Raw genomic sequence first — 26,240 nt, 5'->3', positions numbered from 1 at the left:
TGATAACACCATATCCCACAACAGAAGCATCAGCAGTTAATGGCAGCATGGTTCATCCTACAGATCATCAATCCTCTGCTCAGACAGATGGTCTTAAAACAGTTAAAAAACAACAATGAAACTGGAAATCTGCAGGTAGCTCAACGGAAATTTGCTTTTAGGGCTTTTGACCTTTTAATTTTTTTTTCCATTAGTAAAGAAAAAATACTACAAGTTACAAATCCCACGAATAGCAATCACATCTACCTGTAACTGAGATGAAGTGTTACGATACAAGATTTCAAGTATTTCACAATTCCCAATCTTCTTCTCTCAATAAGCCGAATATACATTTATATGCACCAGGGTAACAAGAGTTATTTATACATCTCCATGAATGATTTGTCTGAATCGGATTCATACGGACGAGAGACTTCTCCACACCGTTTAGTTGAATAAAATGTTTTTAATTACATCAGTGATCACAAGATGTTCCTCATCGAGATTTGATCACAGCTACTCTGAATGAAGAAGCCTACCGAGGGAAAGCAGGAGAAGGGAACTGCTAAGTGTGTCGCAAGTTAATACAAAATAAAATCTAAATCTGAATATTACCAGAGAGATGGATTGAAACCAAAACATCGGAGCAAACAGGAGGATGTTCATACGGCAGCTAAAGTCCACGAATCAGGTCAGCGACTGGAATATTACAATCATCTTCATGATCCTCAGAAGCTTTGCGTGTCTTCACATGATTCCAGTTGATACCCTGAGGTCAGTTTCCCTTTAGTCAGACCGTCCTGCTGTTTGCATGAAGAAAATCAAGAAGTGATACTAAAAGATACCCAAAGTAAGGCCGAGCTCGAGCGCAGAAACTCAAACGCATTCGGGTGAGCATAAAAAGATGAACACGCAAGGCAAATATATCTCTATGAACAATAAATGACACGTACAGCCAGGTGGAGTAATGTCTCTTCATTTCTTGAATTCATATGTACACTATAGGATTAACACTCTGGTAATGATTCCCATTCGCACTAGATGTGAGAATGTGTGGGTGAACGAGGGACAGGAGAGAGTCTCCCATGTTCCCCGCGTCCCGTCCTCGCAGGACGATGAGCTGAGGAATGACTGGTCCAGGTCAACACAACTGACCGCAGGTGGCTGAGGCTAAGAGAGTCGACGTCTTCTGTAACAGACTGACACGAGGAAGACCACGAGAGGATCTGACGAGCGTTAGTGTCACAGTGAAGCCCGAGAAACACAGGCCACATGAAATCATCTCGCTCAAACAACTGCAGATCACATGATTTTCTGAGTACCTACTCTAGTCAAGAGCAATCTTACCCTTCAACACAATCCTTACGCTCTACGAGAAGAAGAGAGAAAGGTCAGGGTGGAATCACGCGTCGTTCAGCCAAATAAAACTGAGAGGATATAAAGCAGAAAGATTCAACAAAAGCCTTTTTGTACCCCCAAAGATACAAGAGGAATAAAACTTCAAAGTCTTTAATAAAACAAAGAATGGAAGAATTTCTCATGCCCTCTGCTGTCCGTTTGTGACGCACAGATGCCGTGAACGAGGAGGAGGTGGAAGAGCCTTGATTGGACGATCGTGAGCCGTTGTGTCATGCTTGTGCGGTCGGTCTGACCCCCAGCGGAGCGCCGGTGGACGGGTCAGACGCTCATTTGGGCGGCTTGGCGTCCTGCGCAGCTGCTCGCTGGCTCGGGGGTTTGGCCTCATCTCTGGTGGGAGGAGCTCCAGCAAGGGGGGCGGAGCCTGAAGCGCCCTGTGTCTGGGCTCGGTTAGACTGCTGGGAAGGATGACGGCGACGGCCATCTCCGCTGGAGGGGTGTCTCTTACGCCCTCCGTCCTCCATGGGGGGCTAGAAGGCAGAAATAATGCAGCGTTAATAACACAAGACAAGAAACACCATTAACATCAGGACTGAGCTGTGCTGTCGAGTCAAACAGCCTGCATGAGAGTCACTTGCACTCACATCCACCCTGAAGTCCTCCAGACGCTTGAACTTCCTCAAATGCTCCTGCAGCTTGGGCTCGATCTCCATGTTCTTTGTTTTGGAGTATTTCAGAAAGGCCCAGAACTTCTCGAGTCCGTACAGCTGGCCTGTCAGGGCACATGAAGGAGAATTACACAAGCGCTCCAATAACTAGACGTGGTTTATTCCAGGTGCATCTGCTGGCGGACTCACAGACCTGCTTCATAGTCTTTAATGGTCTCCTCTTGAAAGTCTTTAAATACGTCCGGTCTGAACTTCCTCTCGAGTCCATAGCTGTAGAACCGGAAGAGACACTCCAGACCGTACCTGAGGAACAGCACACAGCGCCGTCATTATTAAGAAACATAAGATCACACTTAAAATGCCATGCATGCAGACCATGACTGTCAAAAACGGTGGTAGGAAGTATTTAGAACATATAAAAATAAAAATAATTCACGTTTTTGATTGCAAGGCAGCGATTACTGGGCCTCAAGCACTTCAAGCTATTAAAGCACATGCGAATAGAGACATTACGTACATATTTAGCAAGTCTGTAACCAACTAAATTATTAAAAAGAGCGCTGGCGCCTCTACATCCTGCAAAGCGTGCTTTTGTGTTCACTCTCCGCACAAACTATTGAATATAGCGCACATTTATCTAGGTTTAACGTTTGTTATATGCTTGAACTGTTTTATATCTATAGATTTTATTTTAGGCAAGTCGTGATGATTTGAGAAGGCTCACTTTAAAAAACTAAAACTTACATTTAACAAACAATATATGCTCCAAATGTTTTTCTAAATTAACTTAATAATGAAAAGAAACAAAATATAATTACTTCATTTCATACAAAACTGAACCATTATAATATAGCTGAAAATATATGAATTTTTTTTTTACAGCTTATATTTTAGTACATTTATGTAAAATCTAAAATTAATAAAAAAAAAAAGTTATTTTTTTAAAATTGTGTTCAGCATGGTGGGACACATTTGAATTCGTGACGGGAGCGGGTTGAGAACCACTGCTCTAGAACGACCAAGTTGTGATCAAATTTAGTTTCATTACAATGGCTCCTTGTAAACAGAAGTAGTGTTGATTTTGATTAAACTGCCACACGACCTTGAGGTCGATCTAAAAATAACAGGTAATCTGGCCCAGATCTCTCTCAAAACGCATTTTCAATTAAAATCACATACCCCCATTACATAAACACCGAGGCTTTTAAAAACTGAAAGAAATATGCTGATTATTTTCACACCTGTAGCCTTCCTTCCCGTCCTCCACCACCAGCTGTCTGAATTCCTCGTACATCTTTCTGTTGAAGTGATCTCGCAGGAAGAAGGACCAGAAGCGGAAGAGCGTATTCATCTCCTGAGACTGACCGATGCCCAGCCGCTTGCGCTCTGTGGGGACAGCAGAGAAGTGAGCGCGAGGCGTTTGAGGTGACAGGCGAGCCGAGGAGAGCGGGCGTCAAACTCACCGTTCAGGCAGCGCCGCCGGTACTTGTGATAGACGTGCTGCGTGAATCCGTTCTCCTTCAGTAACTCATGCGATGGATGCTGGAACTTGGGGAGAGACTGAGGAGTGCAGCCGTAATTACCCATCGCTGCGGTGCCTTCAGACGGACTCGCATTCGAGCTGCAGAGAAACGACAAAACTATTCAGTGATCAAGTCTTGAAGGGGGGAAAAAACCTCAGTTATAATAGCTTTTTTTGTTAATAAAATTAAAAACATCAGTGCACAATTTTCCACACCACAATCAGTCAAGCTCCTATCACAAGTACAATGTAATACTAATTGAGACAAAAACATCCACAAGCAAATGAAAGGCGCTTCCCAAAGCTGGTCACTCTAGCGAGGCGTTATCTCTTTATTCCCGGGACATCTGTGCATCGAAGAGGGTGTTTTCTGCCACGGTCTGTCCACAGGCTGCGCTCCAGACTAACTCCACATCACATCATGACATGCTACATTATTTACATAAAAATTGAAGAAAAAAAAATATTGCGGCCGAAAATATTATTGAGCTCATTTTTTTTTATACTGCGATTAATTGATTAATCGTGACAGGCCTAACCACCAGATCCTCCTATCAACCCTACTGACAAAGGGCATCTCAGGAACCACACTTCAATGGTTTGAGTCTTACCTATCAGATAGATCCTTCAGAGTATCCTGGAGAGGTGAGGTGTCCAAGTTTCAATATCTAACTACTGGGGTGCCTCAGGGCTCAGTTCTTGGACCACTTCTCTTCTCTGTCTACATGGCATCATTAGGTTCTGTCATTCAGAAACATGGCTTTTCATACCACTGCTATGCTGATGACACTCAACTCTACCTCTCATTCCATCCTGATGATCCGACGGTAGCTACTCGCATCTCAGCTTGTCTAACAGACATTTCTTGCTGGATCATCGACCATCACCTTCACCTTTCATCACAATTTCACCATCAAGTTAGGCACATCTCAGGCAAAGATCAGCTGACTTTCTAAAACCACATTGCTAAAACTGTCCAGTCCTGCAGATTTGCTTTATTCAACATCAAGAAGATCAAGCCCTTTCTTTCGGAACATGCTGCACAACTTCTTGTTCAAGCTCTTGTTCTGTCCAGGCTGGACTATTGCAATGCCCTCTTGGCAGGTCTTCCAGACACTTCTATCAAACCTTTACAATTAATCCAGAACGCGGCAGCAAGATACATTTTTAAAGAGCTGAAAAGAATACACGTTACACTTCTGCTTATCAATTTGCACTGGCTTCTAATACCTGCTCACATAAAATTCAAGGCATTGATGTTTGCCTACAAAACTACCACTGGCTCTGCACCCATTTACTTAAATCTGTTACTTCAGACTTATGTGCCTCTAGAAGCTTGTGTTCTGCAAGTGAACTTTGTTCATCCCAAAGAAACATAAAGTCACTTTTACAGACTTTAAATTAAATTAAATGTTCCCTTCTGGTGGAATGAACTCCCCAACTCAATCCCAGCAGCTGAGTCCTTAGCCATCTTCAAGAATCGGCTTAAAACACATCTCTTCCATCTTTATTTGACTCTCTAACTTGTTATAGCTCTTATATATCATTGCTCTTTTGTTGTTTTTGATTGCCTCCATTGTCCTCATTTGTAAGTTGCTTCAGATAAAAGTGTCTGCTAAATGCCTAAATGTAAAATGTAAATTAATTAATGCATTTGTTAATTCCAAAATCTACGGACAGTCTGACAGATCTGAACTTAAATGGTTGAAATCCATAAATGCTTTGGAATGGAGACCTAAGGTGGCTCTTTTTTTTAACTTTCAGCCTTTCAGCATTGCTAAATTTTGCTGAAAATTAAAGTGTAGAAGCTACACAAGTTTAAATTTAATGTAAGGGAAATGCACTGTAATCGTTTATATATATATATATATATATATATATATATATATATATATATATATATATATATATATATAATAAATTAAAAAATTAATTTGGAATCAAATATTGTTAGAAACTCAAAGCCATATGTAAAAACTGAGCTATGTTCCACATTTGAAGTTGATGTCACAAAACCTGAGGCTGAGTGCCATACCAAAAACAACCACTGCGTAACACCAAATCTCCTTTGAATTTTTTAAACACATTTTCCTCTTACAAATGTATACTTTTTCTCACAATATTATTCCCATCTCAAAATAACCACCAAATATGGACATTTTGAGATTCAGATCTAACATGTTTTGTCAAGATTAGAAAAAGTTTTGATTTTAAAATACTGTAGTAGATGTAGTAATATAACACCGCCCACTGGGGTGTCTGCTGACCTGACGGAGGCGGTGCGTGAGCGGTGCTCTCTGGAGTCCATCACCCAGCCCACGTGACACTCCATGGGCGGATTGGAGCTGTGGCGCGTCTTTCTCTTGCGCGGAGTCTGAAAGAAGAGATCGTCCACCGGTCAGTAAATGACATGCGTGTGCATGCTTCCAGTCTGTAAGAGCGGATACGTACTTTTGCATCCAGCGGTCGTCCCTCCTTCACCACGGGGTAGAAGCGCGGCGTCTGCATGGGGTCCTTGAGCCGCGGGGTGCGAGGCGTGCGGTAGCTGGGCGAGTCAGGCACTGTAGTTGGAAGAGAGCGGGCGATAGCTGACGGTTCAGGTGCTCCAAACAGCTTGTTGGCCAAGGCTTCTGTGGGGACTACAGGAGAGAAAACATTCATGCTTTAAACCCACTGAGCAGATCCAGTCATCATGCAAAGCATCTCCACATCCCAAAGTTAGCTCTCAAACTACAGCAAAAAAAGATGGTCCGACATATTCTGATTTCAGTTTATTAAATGTTTAATTATCAGCAGGACGGCTCAAGTAACATTTCATTAACCATCTGGTTGAAGCTTTATTCCAAGTGCAGCACATGTGAAGTGCTCAACAGTGTAAACATAACATATATTAACAAAAAAACATGAAGGCAAATATTGTGCCAACACATCCTATATGTTTAAAAAGAATGCAAAAATGCTACATATTTCTTAGCAAATGTGGATACTAAGTTTTAAAAGGGCAAGTGAAGCTCAACATGACAGTGGCAGCAGTATCAGTGATTACTAAGAGCAGCTCTCTGTCTGTCAGCATCTAATATCAGTCATACTGGAGTAGTTTAAAAAGAACTAAAAATAGTGATGAACTCATGCTGAAGCTTTATAATGTCCGAGCCGTAGTGTAGCGGTGTGTGTGTGTGTGTGTGTGTGTGTGTGTGAGAGACTCACTCTGCTGGGGGCGCGGCGGTCCGGGGGGAACCTCCTGATGGGGGTCGACGGGCGGCTCAGGGGTCAGACAGTCGAACTGCTCTCGGCTGATCAGGTGCACCTTCTTAAAGTTCTCCACCTCTTGCTGTGGTTACAATATAACACAGTTACAACCAGATTTACAAGCACAAGCACACACACACACACACACACAGCAGGACAAATATTAAAGACACCTGTGACCCGGAGCACGCCATGATCCCCGAGCTGTGGCTCTACCAGCCGGCAGCCGAAGCCAACACTAACTGGCTTTTCTAGCAGCGCTGGCCTTACTGGACACAGCACGTGAACCACACAAAGAGCTCCACACAAAAGAGCACAACAAACGCTCCGCTGCAAGACCTTTCTGTCCCGTCCGTCCAGAAACACGGCGCTAAAGAACACACTCTCACGGCCACGAGAAGAACAGAAGAATGGACACACACCCAGAATCTGACAGAAGCCGTGACAGAGAACACAATCAGAGCACGAGCGATGACTTCTATCTGCTGAGACTGAGCTGATGACCACGGTCACACGACTCTCACAGTTTCTCTCAGTGCACTTTTAATAACAGGTCTCTAGTGTTGTGTTCCAGTCTCACACTATCTAGGATTAGACATGCTCTCGGTGCATTATAGCAGAGCTCTAAATCAAAAACAGAAATCAATCTTCCTCAACAATTGTCACGGGAGGAGCACAAGACAGACACAGTGGGCGTGGCGTCAGGCCTCGGAGAGGCTTTTATTAACAGAAATAATAAAACACAGGGAATAAAAGTGGCCAAAGGGGGAAGTGTCCAAAATAACAGGGAATCTGGTGTCCTCGTTGTGCTGCGGGGTTCGTGTAGGTCGGGCAGTGTTCATCGAGGAAGGGTCCAGGTAAGGGGCGGAGTCCGGCGGCCGCACGCGCTCCCCTCCTTGGTCCGGGGCGCGAGGGGCGGCGGCTTCCTCTAGCGGCCACATCTCTCTCGTTGGCCGCGGTGCTGGCAGGGGATGGACGGCCCGGCATCCTGGCCCGTCGGCCGTGTATACGGGTGCGGTTCCCATCCGGATCGCGGGTCCGGCAGCTCACGTCTTGGTGGCGCGGGAGTCCCTCAACGCACCCTTCCTGGACCCACGAGGACACCAGTGTGCATGCACGGGGAAGAGACCGGTCTCCTGAGGAGAGGCGCGTTGGGCTTTTAAACAGCGGCGGTAATGAGGCTCCACTTCCTTCAGGTGTGCCCCATCACACGCCGCCAGCCCTGACTCGTCCAGCGCCCCTCCTCTCACACACCCACTCCAGTCGGGAGCCTGGTGAAGGGCGGCGATTTAGGACGGGGTGCCGGTGATAATCAGGGAGGAGGCAGCTGACTCGTCACACAATATAAATCTGAATTATAAACATTAGAAACTGTAAAACACAAATACACCGGATGATGAAACATTTAGGTTGGATGACTGTAGTTTGAAAATGTCTAAAAAATACCCTGACTCCCCCCTTAAATGAAAAAAATCCCCCATTTAAGAGCCACCTAAAGAAGGTATTCCCCCATATTCTCCAGATATATTCATAAAACACCCGTGTGTTTGATTAGAGATGTGCAGCAGATCAGCTGTGACTTTGTTTGATACTATTTAACTTGATGAAACCGCAATCAGACGAACAGTGTCTTTATAATCATCAAAACGCTGTCTCTCATCTCTCAAGCTTCACTTATAATCAATGAAGCTCTACACTAAGATCAGAGCTGAACAGAACTGCAGTGTTCGGAGCGGTGAGGGGACACGGAGCTGAAACTCCTCTGATTGGCCAGTGCGTTCAAGAAGTCAACAGATGTGTCTGTGATTGGCTACTTGGCTCAACGCTGCAGAAACGCTCCGTCGCTCTCTGTGCTGTGACCGGTGTCATCTCTCTATTACTGGTTCAGATTGCTATCTTATTATCTAACGCGGTTCTGAACTAGAGAACACGCATCAACAGCACACCAGCTCACCTTGATGGTGGCGTACTCGGGCTCGTACGTGTCGTCCCACAGGTCTTGTTCGTAGTAATACAGGCCGTCGTTGATGACTTTGACCAGTTCGCTGGTCAGTTTGGAGCGTGAGGTGTGGTTCCCGGTGCGGTCTCCTCCGGGATGCTTGCGCAGGTACGGCGGCGTCTGGGTGACGATCAGGATCTTGTTGACGTCTCGGTCGTCGATCTCACAGTCCGAATCTTCATCGGACCAGTCGGTGAAAGTGTTGCGCCGGCCGTCTATCTGCTCCATCTCCTCGTCGAACATGAAGTCCAGCTCCTCGGGCTCGTCCTGCTCCTCTCCGGCGCTCGGTGCGCTCTGAACCGGCGTCCGAGCCTCCTCCGTCTTCTGAAACACACCTCCATCACTCACACATCTGCTTCACACGCTCCAGATCTAAGACTACTCATGCTCAAGAAACTAAAATATGACTGATATTCTTTATTTAGTAACAACCGACTGAACAGGCTGCTTTAAAAAAATATGCTAAATCGATGTTTTAACTTAATTATGCTACATGCATTAAAGTGCAATTAAAAATCTGTTAGTAAAACTGACATTAACACACTGAGAGCGGATGCTACTGATTCTGAGAGTAATGTTGAACAGTGATTGTAAATGCAGTCGTGCTCAACTTAAAGCAGGTAGAAAGAATTATAACAACGTGAATGTGAAGTAGTGATAAGCATTATATTATAAAGCAAAACTGTGCATCATTTAGGTACAATCTGCATTTAAATGTAAATAGCACAGTTCGAACACATCTACTTCCTGTCGCTGTGACAGTGGGTGATCGGTGTGTGCACCTTGGGTCGCGCCGGAGACGGCCGAGGCCTCTTCTTCACCTCGATCCATGACTCCGAGTCCAGATCGGGCAGACTGGCGGACAGACCCTTGGGCATCATCTTCAGGTTACTCACATCATCGGTTCTGGACTGCACCGGCGTGGAGGCTCTCGGAGACCCTGCAGGTCACACGCTCCGTCAGAACGGTCCTTCATTACCTACTACAGCTCACACCACAGCTCATCTCACCTGTCTGCTTCTCCACCACACTCCTGGGAACAAACTCTGGGCAGTTGATGAACTGAGAGAAGTCTGTGTGAGAATGGTCTGGTAAAGCGAGGCCGGGCAGTGGCCATTTCTCCGGCTCGTCCTTGCAGCGAATCTTCAGATCGATGATCTCCACCACCTTACTGTCCTTCAGCGCCTGGAACAGAAGCAGAGGTCACAGGTTACAGACGCAGCGGCTCGTCACACAGCGGTGCGAGCGTCCGGACGAGGATCTGACCTCTGTGATGAGGCTGAAGTCTGTGGTGAGCGCCTGCACTCGGTGGAAGCTGGCGATCAGAGCCAGCGGCAGGAAGCCCTCCTCATCCATCTTCCTGCGCAGGAAGAAATCCCTCTCCAGGTTGTCCACGCTGAAGTAGTATTCACTGCAGAACAAACATAACTCCTGCTTTTACTGACGGTGTTCATTCCTGTGGTTGAACGCACAGCTTGAATAATGCAGAAACGGGTCAGATAAATGAAACGCCCCAAATCAGCAACATGGGAAGATTGGGAATCGTTCAACTCGGTATGATACACGGAGTCTAAAGAGACACATCTTGGGATTTTTGGCCAAGCCATTCAGGAGTAATAAGTAAAAACAGCCATTTTCCTATCTCCTGGCCACTAGGTGGCACTGTGCCGAAACTGTGCAGGTAGCCTCAGGTCATGGTTATCATCACACACACCAAGTTTGGGCTCAATAGGCTAAAGCGTTGAAGAGATATAGCCTCACGTTCATTTTGGCGTGCTCTTCGTCAAATTCATTCGCGTATCATTTGAGAATGCTTCGACTAATCAACTTTATTCCATCTTTTACTTCAAATGAAGACGATCAGAGCCGATTTTGGTGACAATAAAACAAACCATTTAGGACAAGTTCAGAAAAAAAAAAAGTAGGTTTTCAGAATCATAAAAAATTTGGGGAAAATCTTGACCTGTAGAAATGTTAACGTTGGTGTGCGTTCGACTCGGCATGAGCCAAAGAATCACAAGAAAAGTAACTTTGTTTCTAGCCATTATGGTTCAAAAGTAATTTGTATAAACATGAGGGCAACTTTGAACCATTGGTGGCGCTAGAGAGTTTGAGTTAGAGACTCCAAACGTGCGGTGGTTAATGTTGAGACTGTGCTCTATCAGTGAGCCAAATTTTTAATCTTTCCCGTAAGCGGATGTATGAGCGACCATAGACTCAAGAGCAGAAGAATAATAACAAGGACACACCTTCAGTGCTTGGCCACTAATAACAAAGCCATGCAGTTAACAAGCAGAAGTGTTGAGCGTGCTCCACTCACATCTGTCTCTTGATGTAGTCCTTCAGCAGGTCCTGGTCCACAGCGTACAGCTCAGCGCTGCTCATGCTGTCGTAATAATAGGTCACTGTGCTGTTGAACTTCTGACCGCAAGCTCCGTCCTTCCCATCACCGCCTTTATAGCCATAGTAGTAGTCATAATGACCTGAGGAGAGCAGAACAACAGACCGGGTCAAACTCAAGCCACAGGACTGAGAGGAAACACCCTCTGATGGTGTTTGTGATGGACAAATTACCAAGTTTTGTTTTGTTTTTTTTCAGTGAAATTAATGTGCTATCTTTAATTTGATAATATTTTATGTTTTATTAGATTTTACTTTATTAAATTACATTTATGGAATGGATATGATCCATTTACTTGATACTACACTATTTGAGCATAGAGCCGTAAAATATATGAAATGTATATTTTTTACAACTGTTTTACTCTGACACTGCAAGAAAGTCAAAGAAATCTGAAAAAGTTGCGTTCCAAATTTGAAGTTGATATCACAAAAAAATAAGCCATATTTAAATCATGAACAATACAAGTGTGTCTATTTTTTCAGGACCATTTAACCTTTTTAAATCACGTCCATGATTTTGAACCTTTTCAAAGTTTCATACCATTCAGATGGAGAAAAAAAAAATGGTTTTGGTCAAAAATGAGGGTTAATGTTAGTTCTGGTGCCTGGGAACAAGACAAGCAAAAATGAGTCTGAACAGAAGCCAAACTATCTCCGTGAAGAGACTCTGATTCCCGTGTGAGGTCTGTGCAGGAGTCGAGTCCGTGTGTATTGACCTCTGCTGGCTCCTCTGCCTCGTCCCCGTCCTCGTCCTCGTCCCCGTCCTCGTCCCCTCACAGCACTTCTGTACGGCGCGCCCTCGCTCTTCACGCTCGACACCTCGTCATGGTCGTCCTTGAACTCATGATCGTACTTCCCACTGTGCCAGTCTGCAGACACAAACACAATCAGCTGCTTCAGTGAGGAACACACACACCTTCACACTCCACAGCGGCTTGAAAATACAGTTAAAAAACTTGAAATATTATCATGTAAAACCGTTGTTAAAGTGTAATGTATTTCTGTGATGCTCCGCTGTATTTTCAGCATCATTCCTTCAGTCTTCAGTGTCACATGATCTTCAGAAATCATGAATATTATGATGATTTATTATCGTTTTGCTGCTTATTAATTTATTTTTTTGGAAGCTGTGATGCTTTTTACAGGATTCTTTGATAGAAAGTTTAAAAGAAGAGCATTTATTTAAAATATAAATATTTACTAGTCTTTACTATCACTTTTTTTTGTTATCAATTTGACACATTCTCACTGAATAAAAGTAAAAGCTCATTTCAGAAAAAGAAAGAAAAATGACTGACCCCAAACATCTGAATGCTAGTGTAAGAATCAGAAATGTGTCTTGAGCAGTAAATCATCATATTATTCTGATTTCTGATTCTGATATTTTACTGTTTTTAACTGTATTTTTGATCAAATAAATGCAGTCTTGAGCAGAGGACACTTTTAAGATCTGAATCTTCCCGTCTGGTTTAACAGGCTTCTCTGAGCAGTAGGATCAGGAGTGTTTGGGGTGTGTATGGTGGCGTCCGCACCTCTCAGGTCGTTCCGGCCGTTCGGAGGAACTCGGTGAGCGTCGAACTGTCGTGTGTTGTTCCTGGAGGCCGAGCGCTCTCGAGGACCCTCAGCCTTCACCTCGATCATCAGAGGAACCCACTTGTGCTTGTTTCCTGCAAACACATCAACATTAATGTCATGGTTCATCTCAAAGCTGATACGAGCAGCACATCCCAGAGAAAGCTCTTTAAAAACATGACTAAAACACCTCTCTTTCTCTGTCCATTCCTCTGCGACTCCTCGTCAGCCGTCTTCTCTTCTCCAGAGTCGTCGGATTTGGCTTTCAGGTTTTCTTTACTCTCTTCGTTTTCCCTCTTTCCTTTGGACTCTCGTTTGACCGTGGACTTCTTCAGCACCTGACGAGGCGATCAAAGCACACACTCGAGTCATTTCCAGGAACCCGTGTGTCGTGACACTAGATCAGCGCTGTATGAAAGGAACCGGTCTCTACCTGAGAGCTTCTTTACTTCCAGAGTCCAACAAAGCCGTATATGCATTCAGACAGAAAATCATTTGGGTTTACGGTCAAGATTGAAGATTTCTGACACTGTTGTACCTGAACTTCCTTCGTGGCGATCTCTCCAGGTGTGGGCCAGTTGTTGGTGTCTCCGAAGTCCCCCACCTTCAGAAACAGTGTGAAGGTTACAGCTAATCACAAGAGCGGAGTCTAACCCCCCCAGCGCTTCTGGAGAACACTCAGACCTCAAATATCACACAGCTGCTGGAATCTATCGCCAGAACACCTGATTCAGGGGCCGCAGGCTTATGGGGCCCAAACAGAAATTAAGCAAATACTCAGCACAATTTGTTCACTTAGATTCCATTGGAACTTATTTTTCCGTTTTTTTTTTTTTTTTTTTTACTGATTATTCCCCTTTTGATTTTTTTTTTATTTAATTTAATTTTAATGATATAAAAATCATAAAACACATAATTAAAAAATTCTTCAAGTTTTAACAAAAAATATATTTTTAAGGCCATATGAAACCTGCTTTATTTTTTTCTCAAATTCATGTTTTCCGTTTAATTTTTCATTTTTAATTTAATTTTTTTAAATTATATATATATATATATATATATATATATATATATATATATATATAATTTTTTTTGTTATTAACATTTTTACCATTTGAAATATTTTATTTTTTTCAGAAATTGTGTTTGAGTTTTTTTGAATTTATAATTTTATACAAATTTATCATCAAACCTGTGGTTATCAAATGAAGGCATAAACATTAACAACTGAATATATTAAAAAGTAATGAAATTCAAAAGTAACAATTCCTTTAGATTTCTGGCAAACAACGAGACAGTAGTAACAACGTACAGCAGAGATTTATTGAAAAGTGAGATTATGTAATTTTACTTCTAAATGAAGTCTTACTGCTCATTATAAATGTGTCTTGGGTCAAACACCGAGAGATGAACGTCACTCACCTTCCCGCCGCGTCTCATCCTCGCGTTTCCCGCCTTCACAACCTTCGTGGGCACAGGATGCTCTAGAACAGCAGAAGAGAGAGCAGACGATCAAAAACAGCTCAAATTACAGCTTTAACCCTTGATAGCACACTAACAAGCTAAGGAACCGAAGAGAGAAATGAAATGCTACGTGATGTTTGGTTTCATTGATGTCTTTCCGAGGTTGAAACGCTGATTGAGTGATTACACAAGCGTGAGATGTTCATTCATGTTTATTTCATGTTAAAACTTGTAAAGAGGAAGAGATGATGGTTTATACAGAGACCTGACACTCACTACACATCACAGAGCATCAGAACTGCATTTATTGTTCAAATTTAAGAGGAGACTACTTCTTTCTTTTAGACGTTTCTAATCAAAAGTAACTATTTCTAAAACTGGAAGTTTCACTCGTGCGGTGGTTAAAACAATGCTGTCTTTGTTCGGTACACAAAGACCCATGAAATTCTGTCATCAGTTGCTGGTAGACATTGACTTCCATAATACAACAACCGTGTCTTCAAATATGATCTTTTGTGTTCAGATGTGTTAACAGAATTAACTCATCCTCAAGTTCAACACATCTGAACACAAAAGATGATATTTAATGAAAAAAGATCCATATTTAAAGCTTTCTAAACGGTTCACGAGAGAGCTGTGTCCCAGCGGATGACGTATGTGTAGCGTGAGCTCCGGTGAGAATATGCTAGTCTGGCGAGAACCATCTTTTGTTTACCGCGCAGGAAGAACATTTTCCTTCCGTGTTTGTCACTTCTCACTGGATTTTAAGTGTGAGTCTCTTTCTTACAGAAACACATGGCTTCACTTAAGAAGGCCTTCATTCACCCCCGGAGCAGTGTGAGGCACTTTTTATGATGGATGGATGCACATTTTTGTGTCTCGGCACCCATTCGATGCCATTATAAAGCTTGGAAGAGCTGTTGTATTTTTAATATAACTCTGATTGTATTCGTCTGAAAGAAGAAAGTCGTAAACCGCTATGGATTGATGGATTGAGAGGGAATAAATCATGGGGTGAATTACATTTTTGGGTGAACGTTCTCTTTAAGATTTACTGCTAAATGTTTTGCTCCCAGATATTAATATTTGGCAAAGTGACCGCAGAGAATGAAATATAAATGAGATCTGATTCATGGTGTAAGATCTGATATCAGCAGCGTCTCTGTTTGAGTCTAATAAAGCTACTCGAACGGTTTTGGTCTTAATTCCAGCTGCTGTAACCAATAACTCTAAACTTGACCTTTCATCTGACCCTAACTCAGTCCTCAGATTCCCCGGCAGGAACAAATACATCCACATCTAAATGTCACTGCAAAGGTCAACAGGCAAATCAGTTTAATTTGTGAGCCAAGCACTGAATGAACGATTAAACACATGAGCGATGCCTGAAGCAGCTGGATGCGTTATTAACATTACACACCGAGAGGAGTTTTCACTGGTCAGACTATTGCTGATTAAACAGCATTTCCCATGAATCCCATAGTGTGGTGTTCATAAGCACAGCGGTGAACGAGGAAACGCTCAATCTGCTGTCACAGAAGCGCCCCCTGCAGGCAGAGGCTGAACCTGCGTCTCATTCAGTCCATCTGCTGTTTCATGTAGAACAGATGCACAAAACTAAAATAAGAGTATTACATTTTTGCTACAAAATTATAAAATCTGAATTTGAATCAAAAACTGCCCACGTATGCAGCATCTTTGGTTGGATCGTGATTAAAATAAAGTGGTTGGCTATAGAAGACTGAAGTTTTGTATCTGACTAGTCTAAAAGCAAGAAACCCCCAAAAGTAAGAAAAATATATTGTGCGTGAATTTATATAATAGCCTACAATTGAAACACTTATTTTATGAATCACACTGTCAAATCCCTCAATCACTTTATGTGGGGTTAAATAGGGTAAGCTTTAACCCACGGAGATGAAAACCGCCAGCAGCAGAAGTGGACACTCGCCCAACTCTGAGGGAAAACTGTGGACCTGGCAACACATGTGCAGCACGCTCTCATACAGAAATCAACACAGAGGACCTAAAGCAAGCAATTATGTGCTTCTTCATAGTGTGATCTGCTGCAGAAGCCAGTGAAACTGAAGAACGTGACCGAAGGTAGACTCTGGGTGACTCCTGTGGATCTAGAGAGATGTGACGGTGTAATTCTGAGAGGACCGTAGTAAAACATCTGACCGGACCTGAAGTGTTCACACGGTCATGAGAACACCACATCTGAGCAAAAACAATCTGATTTGGGCCACATTTGCCTGCAGTGTGAACATATCCTTAATATCACTACTGTATTGTTAAAAAAATAGAAAAAAAGAGAATATACAGTGCTGCCATTCTAAAGTTTGGGATCAGTACGATATGTAATGTGTTTTAAAGACATCTCCATTTAAAATAATGATTTTCTATTTTTTTCAAGTCTTTCAGATCTTAAACTTTTGAACAACAGTGCAGTTATGAATAATTATTTTTCCCTTTATATTTAAAATTACAGCTGCATTACAATAGAGTACTGCCTTAGAGATAATCAATATATAAGTGTTGTCATTATTATTATTATTATTAATTGTCTGGATTTCTAATGTTAAAATCGAACTAAAAACAGTTGTCTTGGTTTACAACTAAACCTGAGCACTCATACATCTTCTAAAGGTGTAGTAAGTGATGTAAAGGGAGTGTCCCCTGCAGGCCCCGGGGCCCATCCACACACAGACACTGCTCATTTAAACCACTTCACTGTGGAGCAAGCAAAGACAGTCTGCATTAATGATGAGAAACACATCCACAGGTTCCTGCGGGTCACATGGCATGAACCACGCGAGGAACTCTGGGATAGCAAGCAGCTCGACGAGCTCCACTCAACCAGACCTTCATCATGTGGCTGCTTTAAAGCACTGCGCTCAATCAGGTCCGCCTGCACGTTCAGTGTCAACCCAACAGATGCATATTCACCAGATGCTAACGGCTAACAAGATCAAACATCACGACAGACACGAAAGAGCCGCTCATAAAGCCGTGTTTGTGACCGAATAACGTCATGCTTGAACTCGAATCCGAGCGAGTTCGCGACAAACACGTGGATCTCACACGTGTCGCCGGATGAACGCACGCGCTCGGCCAATACAACCGAAATCACGAACACAGTCTCGTCTCATCTGCTCTGACGATAAAACGCTCATCTCTGAGGAGTTCTGGAAGCTCTTTGTCGATAATGATCGTCCTGTCAGACGAGCTCGAGCACGACAGGCCGCTGATGCTAATGCTAACCCGGTAGCCATTTGTTCAGAAAAGTAGCAGAGGCGAAGAACGGCGGGACGTTCCGCGTCTCATCGGTAATAATAACGTCAAACAACCCGATTTGCGGTGCGTCAGCACGTCCTTCGAACTCGACGAGTCATAAATCACGGAACCGAGGCCTACCGGAGCTCAGCGTTACACCGCTGTCAAGCGCGTCTGTTAGGGAGAGCTGAACTGATAAACGCTGACATCTGGATGCACGTCTGGAGCCTTAACTAGAGCAAATCTGAGGCAGAAACAATGACATGTCCGATCCGAGCACACACGCACGGGTCCGGTGGTATCGGTAACGTTACTGACCGTGCGGTGTTTGTCCATTCAGCCCGCTCATCTTCTTCGTCCACGGGTTCACCTTGGGCGGCGGAGCCTCGGTGAACTCCCTCTGAGAGGAGTCTTCTTCACACCCCGGGCTCAGGCTCTCCTCTTTCGCCCGTTTTAGGCTCTGCTCGTTCTCCAGGACCCCTCCGTGTTTCTCGGCCCGGCTCCCGTCCTGCTCCTCCGGCTCCAGCAGCGGGTTGCTCGGTGGGAGAGTCTCCACCTCAGTGGCCATTTCTGCTCTCACAAACACCTCAAATCCGCCGCAGTGTGCTGCCAAGAGATCTGCTGCTGCCGCCACTCCACCCCTAGACCAAACGGCTTCAGTCTAAGACGCAGAGTGGTTGGGTTCAATTAAAACATGTAAAAGAAACGCCGGGAACCTTTAAAAACTCGGGCTGGGTTTCGCTACTTGCTGCGGTGTGAAAGAACCACGCGTTGAACGCGAGCGCGCACGTACGCGCAGCGGGGCGTGGCGACTACAGACCGCGACGTCACGTGACTGGCCTCCTGGTTCGCTCGCTCGCGCACGCAGCGTCACGCATCACACAGCTCGTTGTGAAACGCTCTTAATAGGCTTTCTTTCCAAAACGCAACTCTGTTATAATGATGAGAGGAATTTGTAAAACAAAAATAGCAGCGCTTATGAAACAAACAGGATTTTTCTGAATCAAACGTAAGCTGCATTACAAGTCTTGTCTATGATGCAACTTCTGGTGCAATCTCTTCTGTCACTTCAGTCATACTTAGTTCTACTTTAAAACAATGCAGTACAATTTAAAGATATTTTTAGTTTCATTCAAATATTTTTGTTGGCCAGATATGTTTGAAAACAATTGTTAAGTCATATTTTAAGTGAGTGTCTCTATTTTTGTTCCTGAATAATGTTTGAGCACTTTTTAAATTAATTGGAGAAAGAGGTGTGTGCGCGCGCGCGTGCCTTGGATTCTCTACATTATAGGGACCAAATGTCTCCACAAGTATAGTAAAACCAGTCATCTTTGACCTTGTGGGGACTTATTTTTATTTTTATGGTCCCAATGAGGAAACAAGCTTATAAATCAAACAGAATTAAGTTATTTTGAGAATGTAAAAATGCTTGTAGCTTTGTGTGAGATGTACAGTTAGTGTAAGGGGACAGAAAACAGTTTGTACATTAGAAAAACCATCATGCCTTTGGAAAGAATCCATGCAACATGCAAACTCAATGTGTGTGTGTGCGCGCCTCCTTAATCATATTTTGGGGACAGATTTGTACACAAAAGTGAGCTAAACCTGACAAAATCTTCAAAAATTAGAACTTTGGGTATGTTCTCATTTGTTAAACTGGTATAAATATAAAGTAAAAAAGTTTTATTTTATTTCGTTTTTATTAAAATGCAGAATATTTTGTGTAGGATGTGGGTTAGGATTAGTTTATAAAATGTATAACTGGATATAAAACAATAGAAGTCTAACTATCTAATGACCCTATTTAGATAGTTATGTAAACGTGTGTGTGTGTGTGTGTGTGCTGTAGTGAGAGCAGTGCATTAATACAGAATAAAATGACTGGAACTACTTGTGGAAACACAGTATTAGTGATTTAGTGAATGATAAGATATAAACTTCTCAATTCTCAGTAAAACTTTAGCTGGACCTTTCATTGGAAGCTTTCATTATGGATGAATTATGGATCTAAAGGAAATGAAGTAGGAAACTGTGGAGTTTCTAGTGATATAGAGACTCTTGTCATCGATGGTGTGACTCTGCAGCTCTTCTCTGAAAGCTCTGACACGTGTGCCGTGAGCTCTGTATTGTTGAAGCTCTTCAGCGGTGAATCGGCTCCCAGCTCCAGAATAAAAACTCAACTCAGCAGCTGGTCAGCAAATCACAGCCTGGCGCGTTTACCGTGGATTTGCTTGATAAGCAGTGCATGCTGGGAAGGGCAGCTTCAATCCATTCAGCCAACAAACACCAGCATGTCTCACTTCTCTTGAGTCTTATTGCTGTTTGTTTCAGACTCCCTGACATGTTATTTCATAATTACAGGCTGAGCCCCGAGGGTACTGTTAGTCCTACTGTTTTCTTCATTATTATTCTCCCTCTTGTCTTCCCGAAAGGGGAGTCTACCGCAGCCCTATGAGCGGACCAAAGGAAAATGATGAAAATCGGCACCCTTGGGTGTTTCTCAACAGAACCCTGGACAAATTTGGGGTCTCTAGGACCAACTATATCACGCCACTCCAGTTCAACATTTCACTTTTGCCGTTTTTTTGCAGTTATAACTTTAAAGGGTTAGTTCACCCAAATATTAAAATGATGTCATTAATGACTCACCCTCATGTCGTTCCAAACCAGTGGGACCTCCGTTTATCTTCAGAACACAGTTTAAGATATTTTAGATTTAGTCCGAGAGCTCTCAGTCCCTCCATTGAAGCTGTGTGTACGGTATACTGTACATGTCCAGAAAGGTAAGAAAAACATCATCAAAGTAGTCCATGTGACATCAGAGGGGCAGTTAGAATATTTTGAAGCATCGGAAATACATTTTGATCCAAAAATAGCAAAAACTACGACTTTATTCAGCATTATCTTCTCTTCCGTGTCTGTTGTGAGAGAGTTCAAAACAAAGCAATTTGTGATATCCGGTTCTTGAATGAATCATTCGATGTAAACGAATCTTCTTGAACCAGTTCACCGAATCAAACTGAATCGTTTTAAACGGTTTACGTCTCCAATACACATTAATCCACAAATGACATAAGCTGTTAACTTTTTTTAATGTGGAGAGAGAACTGAAGATGAACACCGAGCCGAGACAGATAACGAACAAAAGATTGACTCATTCACGAGTCAAGAACAATTTCTGTCAGACGCGTCCGATTTGTGAACCGAGGAGCTGATGATACTGTGCATGTGTGATTCAGCGTGAAGCAAAGACACACAGAGCGTCTGAACTGATTCCTTTGGTGATTGATTCTGAACTGATTCTGTGCTAATGTTATGAGCGCGGGTAAACCGAAGGCTCAAATCAAGGGCAATCATCGCAAATGACGCCAAAAGAACCGGTGAACCGTTTTCTTCAACCGGTTTATTGAATCAAACTGTCCGAAAGAAGACTCGAGAACGAGTCAGTCTATTGTTCGTTATCTGGCTCGGCTCAGTGTTCATCTTCAGTTCCCTCTTCACATCAGTTCAGTCAGTGTACTGTTTGAGTAAATGCATTACTCCGGGATATTGGTTTGTTTGAACTCAGAGGGAGTGTCAGCCACATTAAAAATATCTTAAGTCATTTGTGGATTAATGCGTATTAGAGATGCGAACCAATTAAAACGATTCAGTTCGATTCAGTGAACTGGTTCAAAAAGATCCGGTTACATCGAATGATTCGTTCGCGAACCGGATATCACAAACTGCTTTGTTTTTAACTCTCTCTCACACAGACACGGAAGAGAAGACAATCCTGAATAAAGTCATAGTTTTTGTTATTTTTGCACCAAAATGTATTTTCGATGCTTCAGAATATTCTAACTGACCCTCTGATGTCACATGGACTACTTTGATGATGTTTTTCTTACCTTTCTGGACATGGACAGTAGACCGTACACTCAGCTTCAATGGAGGGACTGAGAGCTCTCGGACTAAATCTAAAATATCTTAAACTGTGTTCTGAAGATGAATGGAGTTTTCTCGGGTTTGAAACAACATGAGGCTGAGTTATTAATGACATCATTTTAATATTTGGGTGAACTAACCCTTTAAGTTAATCGTACGTCTGTTTATTCTCATTACGATCAGTTTATAAAACTGAAATAAAACTCTGTATGCTTCATCAGCACCGTGATCTGAGGGCAAATTTAGAATCTGGGAACAGTGTCAACTACAGGTCACGAGAAACCTCAAATGGACATTTGCTCATAAGTTTTGACCAGTTTTTCGTATAGTCTTGGTTTTTGTGGATTCCTTGGGATGCACTGCCTGTCCAACATTTTAAACTTTGTCATATACTGGAATATCTTTGGAACCATTTGATACATTGGCAAAAAAATTGGTAGGGATCATTGAAAATATGTCCAGAAGGTACCTGAGAAGTTTGAACACAGCGCCACCTAGGGTTCCAACGATTTAAGGATTTTTGCATAAAAGCTTACAATATTGAGGAACATAATTAAATTGCACAATAAATGTAACTGTAATCCGTTACAGTTACTGAAAAAAATGTATAATAAAATTACAGTTACTTATGAAAATGTTAACAATTACAATGTTGGGTTACATCTGAATATTTTAATCCAATCTTTTTTTCTATCTTCGTGAGGACATTGCTTCCATTGATTTTATATCAGGTTAATGATATTGTCTATCAGCTAACCCAACCCTTACCCCTACACCCCTCACAGAATCATCTGCAGAGCACGAGATTCAAAGAAAGACATATTTTGTCTGATTTAGAAGCCTTTTTAATCAGTCTAATGTCCTCACTAGTGGGTTGTCATGATCTTTCACTACGTAAGTGAGAACATTAGGTCCTCACAAGTATAGTAAAACCAATACACATACACACATACACACACAGACATTTTAATTGATTTATTTTCCAAATTGCATTGACTGCTCTAAAATATGAGACACCAATGTTTCAGGAGTTCAGGACACATGCTTATTCGAGAACTTTTTTTATTTTCTATTTCAGTTTATGTATATGCTTTATTTTTTTTTTTAGATTGACTGTTTTTTTCCAAGCCATTGTTTGATGACAGTGTTCTGACATATTTGCTATGCAAAGATTTGATTTCAAAAACAGAATCACTGTTATTAAACTACACCTGGTTATGATTTTAAATCCGTATTTAACCTCTTAAAGTAAAAGAGGTGCTAAAGTCTGATTTTGTGGTGGCTGTGTTTTAAAATTAGATTATTATAATCTTAATTCAAGTGGATTCATGAGGATTTTGATACTAATCAGTGCTGAGGTTTACCCTGCTGGGTTTAAATGTTTGAAAATGATTAACAGTTGAAAATATTCATTAGAAATTTAAAAAGTAATCAAATGTAATACATTAATAAAGTAATTGAAATAGTTTCACTACTTATTACATTTTAAATTGGGTAACTTGTACTCTGTGGCCTATCATATTTCCAAAGTGGCCATCCCAACACTGAAAGCTTTAACTCCAACAGTTTTGGATATGACTGATGGACAAAAATACAGTCAACAGGAACCAAATCTGTTTGTTTACCATCATTCTTCAAAATATCTGTCATACAGGTTTTATGATTGAGTTCGGTATGCTGCATTGCATATCTTCTGTCTAAACTATATGTATTATTATTATGACTAGTCTAAACACAGTGTTATATGTTATTACACACACACACAACACAATTATTATAATTCTTAAATATTGAAGCATAACTATATAATCCTCTAGAGTAGGTTCTGCATTTGAATAAATCATTTTGATTGTAAATGTCTTCTTGTAACCCTATAGTAAGGAAAACTAGATTATTATTTGATATATTTTCCTGTGTAAGAGCGACTCCTGCGGTTCGTCCAGAAGGCGGAAGTGCGAATTAACTCCGCCCACAACAAAGATGGCGTCTCCCACGGAACACGAGGATTCATGTGAACAAGTACGTGTTTTTGTTATACAATATCGAGCGTTGAAGGTCCATCATTAATATGAATCTGTCTTAATATATATTCATGATAAGCTGTGAGAGGAAGGCTAAAAGGCAGTGATGTGTCGCTGTTTGTGTGGGTTACAGGAGGAGGCTGCAGAGGAGCCCAAAACACCGAAGATCCGGGACACTCCTGAGGACATCAAACTAGAGGCCATCGCCAACACGATCGCCTTTCACCCGAGCCGAGACATCCTGGCAGCGGGAGACATCGACGGAGACATCTACCTGTGAGACTGAGATCCACTGTGTTCATGTTCTTCAGACAAATACATTCACAGCTGTATTTCCAGCATCATTCCTCCAGTCTTCAGTGTCACATGATCTTCAGAAATCAGAATAATATCATGATTTACTGCTCGAGAAACATTTCTGATTATTATCAATGTTGAACACAGTTGTGCTGCTCAATATTTCTGTGGAAACTGATTTGTTTTATATTTTTAGATTCACGGAGGAACAGAAAGTTCAAAAGAACAACATTTATTTGATCATTTGTGACATTATCAATGTCTTTACAGTCACTTTTGATCAATTTAATGTGTCCTTGATTAATAAAAGCATTATTTTTATTTTGTAAAAATCACACTTAGCCAAAAGTTTTGATTGATAATAATCAGAAATGTTTCTTGAGCAGTAAATCATCATATTTTCATGATTTCTGAAGATCATGTGACACTGAAGACTGGAGGAATGATGCTGAAAATACAGCGGAGCATACACTTTAACACAGATTCACACAGAAAACAGCAGATTTACATTCTAATAACATTTTACAATTTTACTGTATTTTTGAACAAATAAAAGCAGTGTTGATGAACAGAAGAGACAAAAAAAAAGTAGTGTGTGGAACTGAAATCTGGAAGGATCGGACCGTTCTGATCCCAGAACAGTGTTAATGCTCTCAGTCTGATCTGAGTCTGACTCTGTGGTTTCCAGATTCTCATACTCCTGCACCGAAGGAGAAAACCGAGAGCTGTGGTCATCAGGACATCACCTGAAGTCCTGCAGGAAAGTGCTGTTCTCCGCCGATGGACAGAGTCAGTGTTCGTCTCCTTTCATTGCTTCCTCATCCTTCAGTTCTTTACTGCCGCAGCTCGCACTGATTCTCTCCTCTGTGCTCCTCAGAGCTCTTCAGCGTGTCTAAAGACAAGTCCGTTCACATCCTGGACGTGGAGGCTGGGAAACTGCTGACACGCATCCCCAAAGCCCACAGGTACCTCACACTCCCCTTTATTTCTTAAAAAGCCAGGAGGAGCTATAAGAGGAGAGCTGGTGAAACGTGACCGGTGTTTTTGATCTTTCTTTCCAGCGCCCCCATCAACGCCCTGCTGCTGGTGGATGAGAATATCTTTGCGACGGGTGACGACGAGGGGACGCTGAAGGTCTGGGACGTGAGGAGAGGAACCTCGTTCATGGATCTGAAGCAGCATGAGGATTATATCAGTGACATCACCATCGACGAGAACAAACGCACCCTGCTCACCTCCAGGTCTCCAGCTCACGCTCTCCTTCTGAACTAGAAACGCTTGCTCTTGTGACGTGATGTTTGAGTCGCTGACGTCTGTGACTCTATTTGCAGTGGCGATGGCACTATGGGAGTGTTCAACATAAAACGACGGAGATTTGAGCTGCTTTCCGAGTTCCAGAATGGAGATCTCAACTCTGTGTGCATCATGAAAGTGAGTCTAAACATCGTCACCGAAGCATTTCACACACAATCAGACTTCACATGCGCTACAAATAAAGAGCAGTGAATGGTGAAGCATTGCCATGTTCATGATAATGAGGTTGTATCATACGATTAGACTGTTTTAGAATCATGAAAAACCTGTGTTTGTCTCACAGAGGGGCCGTAAAGTTGTTTGTGGATCCGGCGAGGGCAAGATATACATCTTTAACTGGAATGGTTTTGGAGCCACGAGCGACAGGTTTGCGGTTCAGGCCGAGTCTGTGGACTGCATCGTGCCCATCACTGACAGCATTCTGTGCGCCGCGTCCACCGACGGCGTGATCAGGTGACACACGCTCTCATTGCTCAGCATCTGTGTGTTCAGCATCATTCCTCCTGTCTCTGAGTCTCTTCTCACGAGACTGACGCTTCAGTGGTGTGTCCGCAGGGCTGTGAGTGTCCTGCCCAACCGTGTCCTGGGCAGCGTCGGGCAGCACCTGGGCGAGTCCATCGAGGAGATCGCTCGCTCCAGAGACACGCGCTTCCTGGCCAGCTGCGCTCACGACCAGCTCGTCAAGTTCTGGGACATCTCCAGCTTACCGGACACCAGAGTCAGCGACTACCGGCGGAGGAAGAAGAAAGACAGACGCCTCAAAGCTCTGAGCAACAAAGCTTTCGACACAGGACAGGACTTCTTCTCTGGCCTTTTAGACTCGACGGAAGAGAACAGGAAAGAAGAAGATGATGATGATGATGAAGATGAGGAGGAGGAGGAGGACAGTGGGAGCGACTGAAATACTCCTGCAATACTGTGCTGTATAGTTCATGTATGTTTTCTGAAACAGTTTCATTAAATTATATGCTATTACACATGTATTTATGTAATTTTATAATACATGCAGTGCTGTCATTAACTTTGTTACATTCCTTGCCCAAAAAACAACAAATAATATGTTCAAAGTGTTTGAAACTGAAGATTATATCATGTTTCGTGTTCTACTCCTCTAAGGAGCACAGCACTAGTCACTAAAATATTTTTTTTCTTTTGCAATTGAGGTGCGAGATTTCATTGCAATTAAATGT

The 26,240-nt window shown here is 42.5% G+C and overlaps 2 protein-coding genes across 3 annotated transcripts; one reads left to right on the top strand and one right to left on the bottom strand.

The window, feature by feature from the left end:
* Positions 1–425: 425 nt before the first annotated feature.
* On the bottom strand, positions 426–18,320 carry LOC127941505 (la-related protein 1). Of its 2 annotated transcripts, none has more exons than XM_052536586.1 (19): positions 17,807–18,320; positions 14,171–14,232; positions 13,287–13,352; positions 12,939–13,086; positions 12,709–12,843; positions 11,893–12,045; positions 11,094–11,256; positions 10,040–10,184; positions 9,784–9,958; positions 9,556–9,713; positions 8,729–9,097; positions 6,733–6,856; positions 5,977–6,164; positions 5,793–5,899; positions 3,467–3,624; positions 3,245–3,389; positions 2,197–2,306; positions 1,980–2,107; positions 426–1,865 (listed from the first exon to the last, which is right to left on the bottom strand). In XM_052536586.1, exons 1-19 carry the CDS (start codon positions 18,054–18,056, stop codon positions 1,665–1,667), a joined length of 2,985 nt encoding a protein of 994 aa, XP_052392546.1. In that variant the 5' UTR covers positions 18,057–18,320; the 3' UTR covers positions 426–1,664. The 2 variants fall into 2 exon arrangements, with proteins under 2 accessions (XP_052392546.1, XP_052392547.1); XM_052536587.1 differs by having other exon boundaries at positions 8,729–9,094; positions 17,807–18,291.
* Positions 17,044–26,025, top strand: wdr55 (WD repeat domain 55). The gene is made up of 9 exons (XM_052536588.1): positions 17,044–17,117; positions 23,339–23,437; positions 23,573–23,715; positions 24,425–24,525; positions 24,614–24,701; positions 24,798–24,977; positions 25,068–25,167; positions 25,334–25,503; positions 25,606–26,025. Exons 2-9 carry the CDS (start codon positions 23,399–23,401, stop codon positions 25,949–25,951), a joined length of 1,167 nt encoding a protein of 388 aa, XP_052392548.1. The 5' UTR covers positions 17,044–17,117; positions 23,339–23,398; the 3' UTR covers positions 25,952–26,025.
* Positions 26,026–26,240: the final 215 nt, after the last annotated feature.

This window comes from Carassius gibelio, chromosome A21 (genome assembly GCF_023724105.1).
Source record: "Carassius gibelio isolate Cgi1373 ecotype wild population from Czech Republic chromosome A21, carGib1.2-hapl.c, whole genome shotgun sequence".
In the NCBI taxonomy this organism is placed as follows: Eukaryota; Metazoa; Chordata; class Actinopteri; order Cypriniformes; family Cyprinidae; genus Carassius; species Carassius gibelio.
Note: the sequence above shows the minus strand (reverse complement) of the source record. Positions and strands in the feature narration are given on the sequence as shown.

Bases quoted from the DNA above. Each gene is read 5' to 3' on its own strand.
- LOC127941505 (XM_052536586.1), bottom strand. From the start codon at position 18,056: ATGGCCACTGAGGTGGAGACTCTCCCACCGAGCAACCCGCTGCTGGAG. The intron at 12,844-12,938 runs GTGTTTTAGTCA...ATGTGTTTGCAG, and splicing joins GAATGGACAGAGAAAGAGAG to GAAACAAGCACAAGTGGGTT. The intron at 9,098-9,555 runs GTGCACACACCG...GGTGTGTTTCAG, and splicing joins CGTCTCCGGCGCGACCCAAG to AAGACGGAGGAGGCTCGGAC.
- wdr55 (XM_052536588.1), top strand. From the start codon at position 23,399: ATGGCGTCTCCCACGGAACACGAGGATTCATGTGAACAA. The intron at 23,438-23,572 runs GTACGTGTTTTT...TGTGGGTTACAG, and splicing joins ACGAGGATTCATGTGAACAA to GAGGAGGCTGCAGAGGAGCC. The intron at 25,504-25,605 runs GTGACACACGCT...GTGTGTCCGCAG, and splicing joins TCCACCGACGGCGTGATCAG to GGCTGTGAGTGTCCTGCCCA.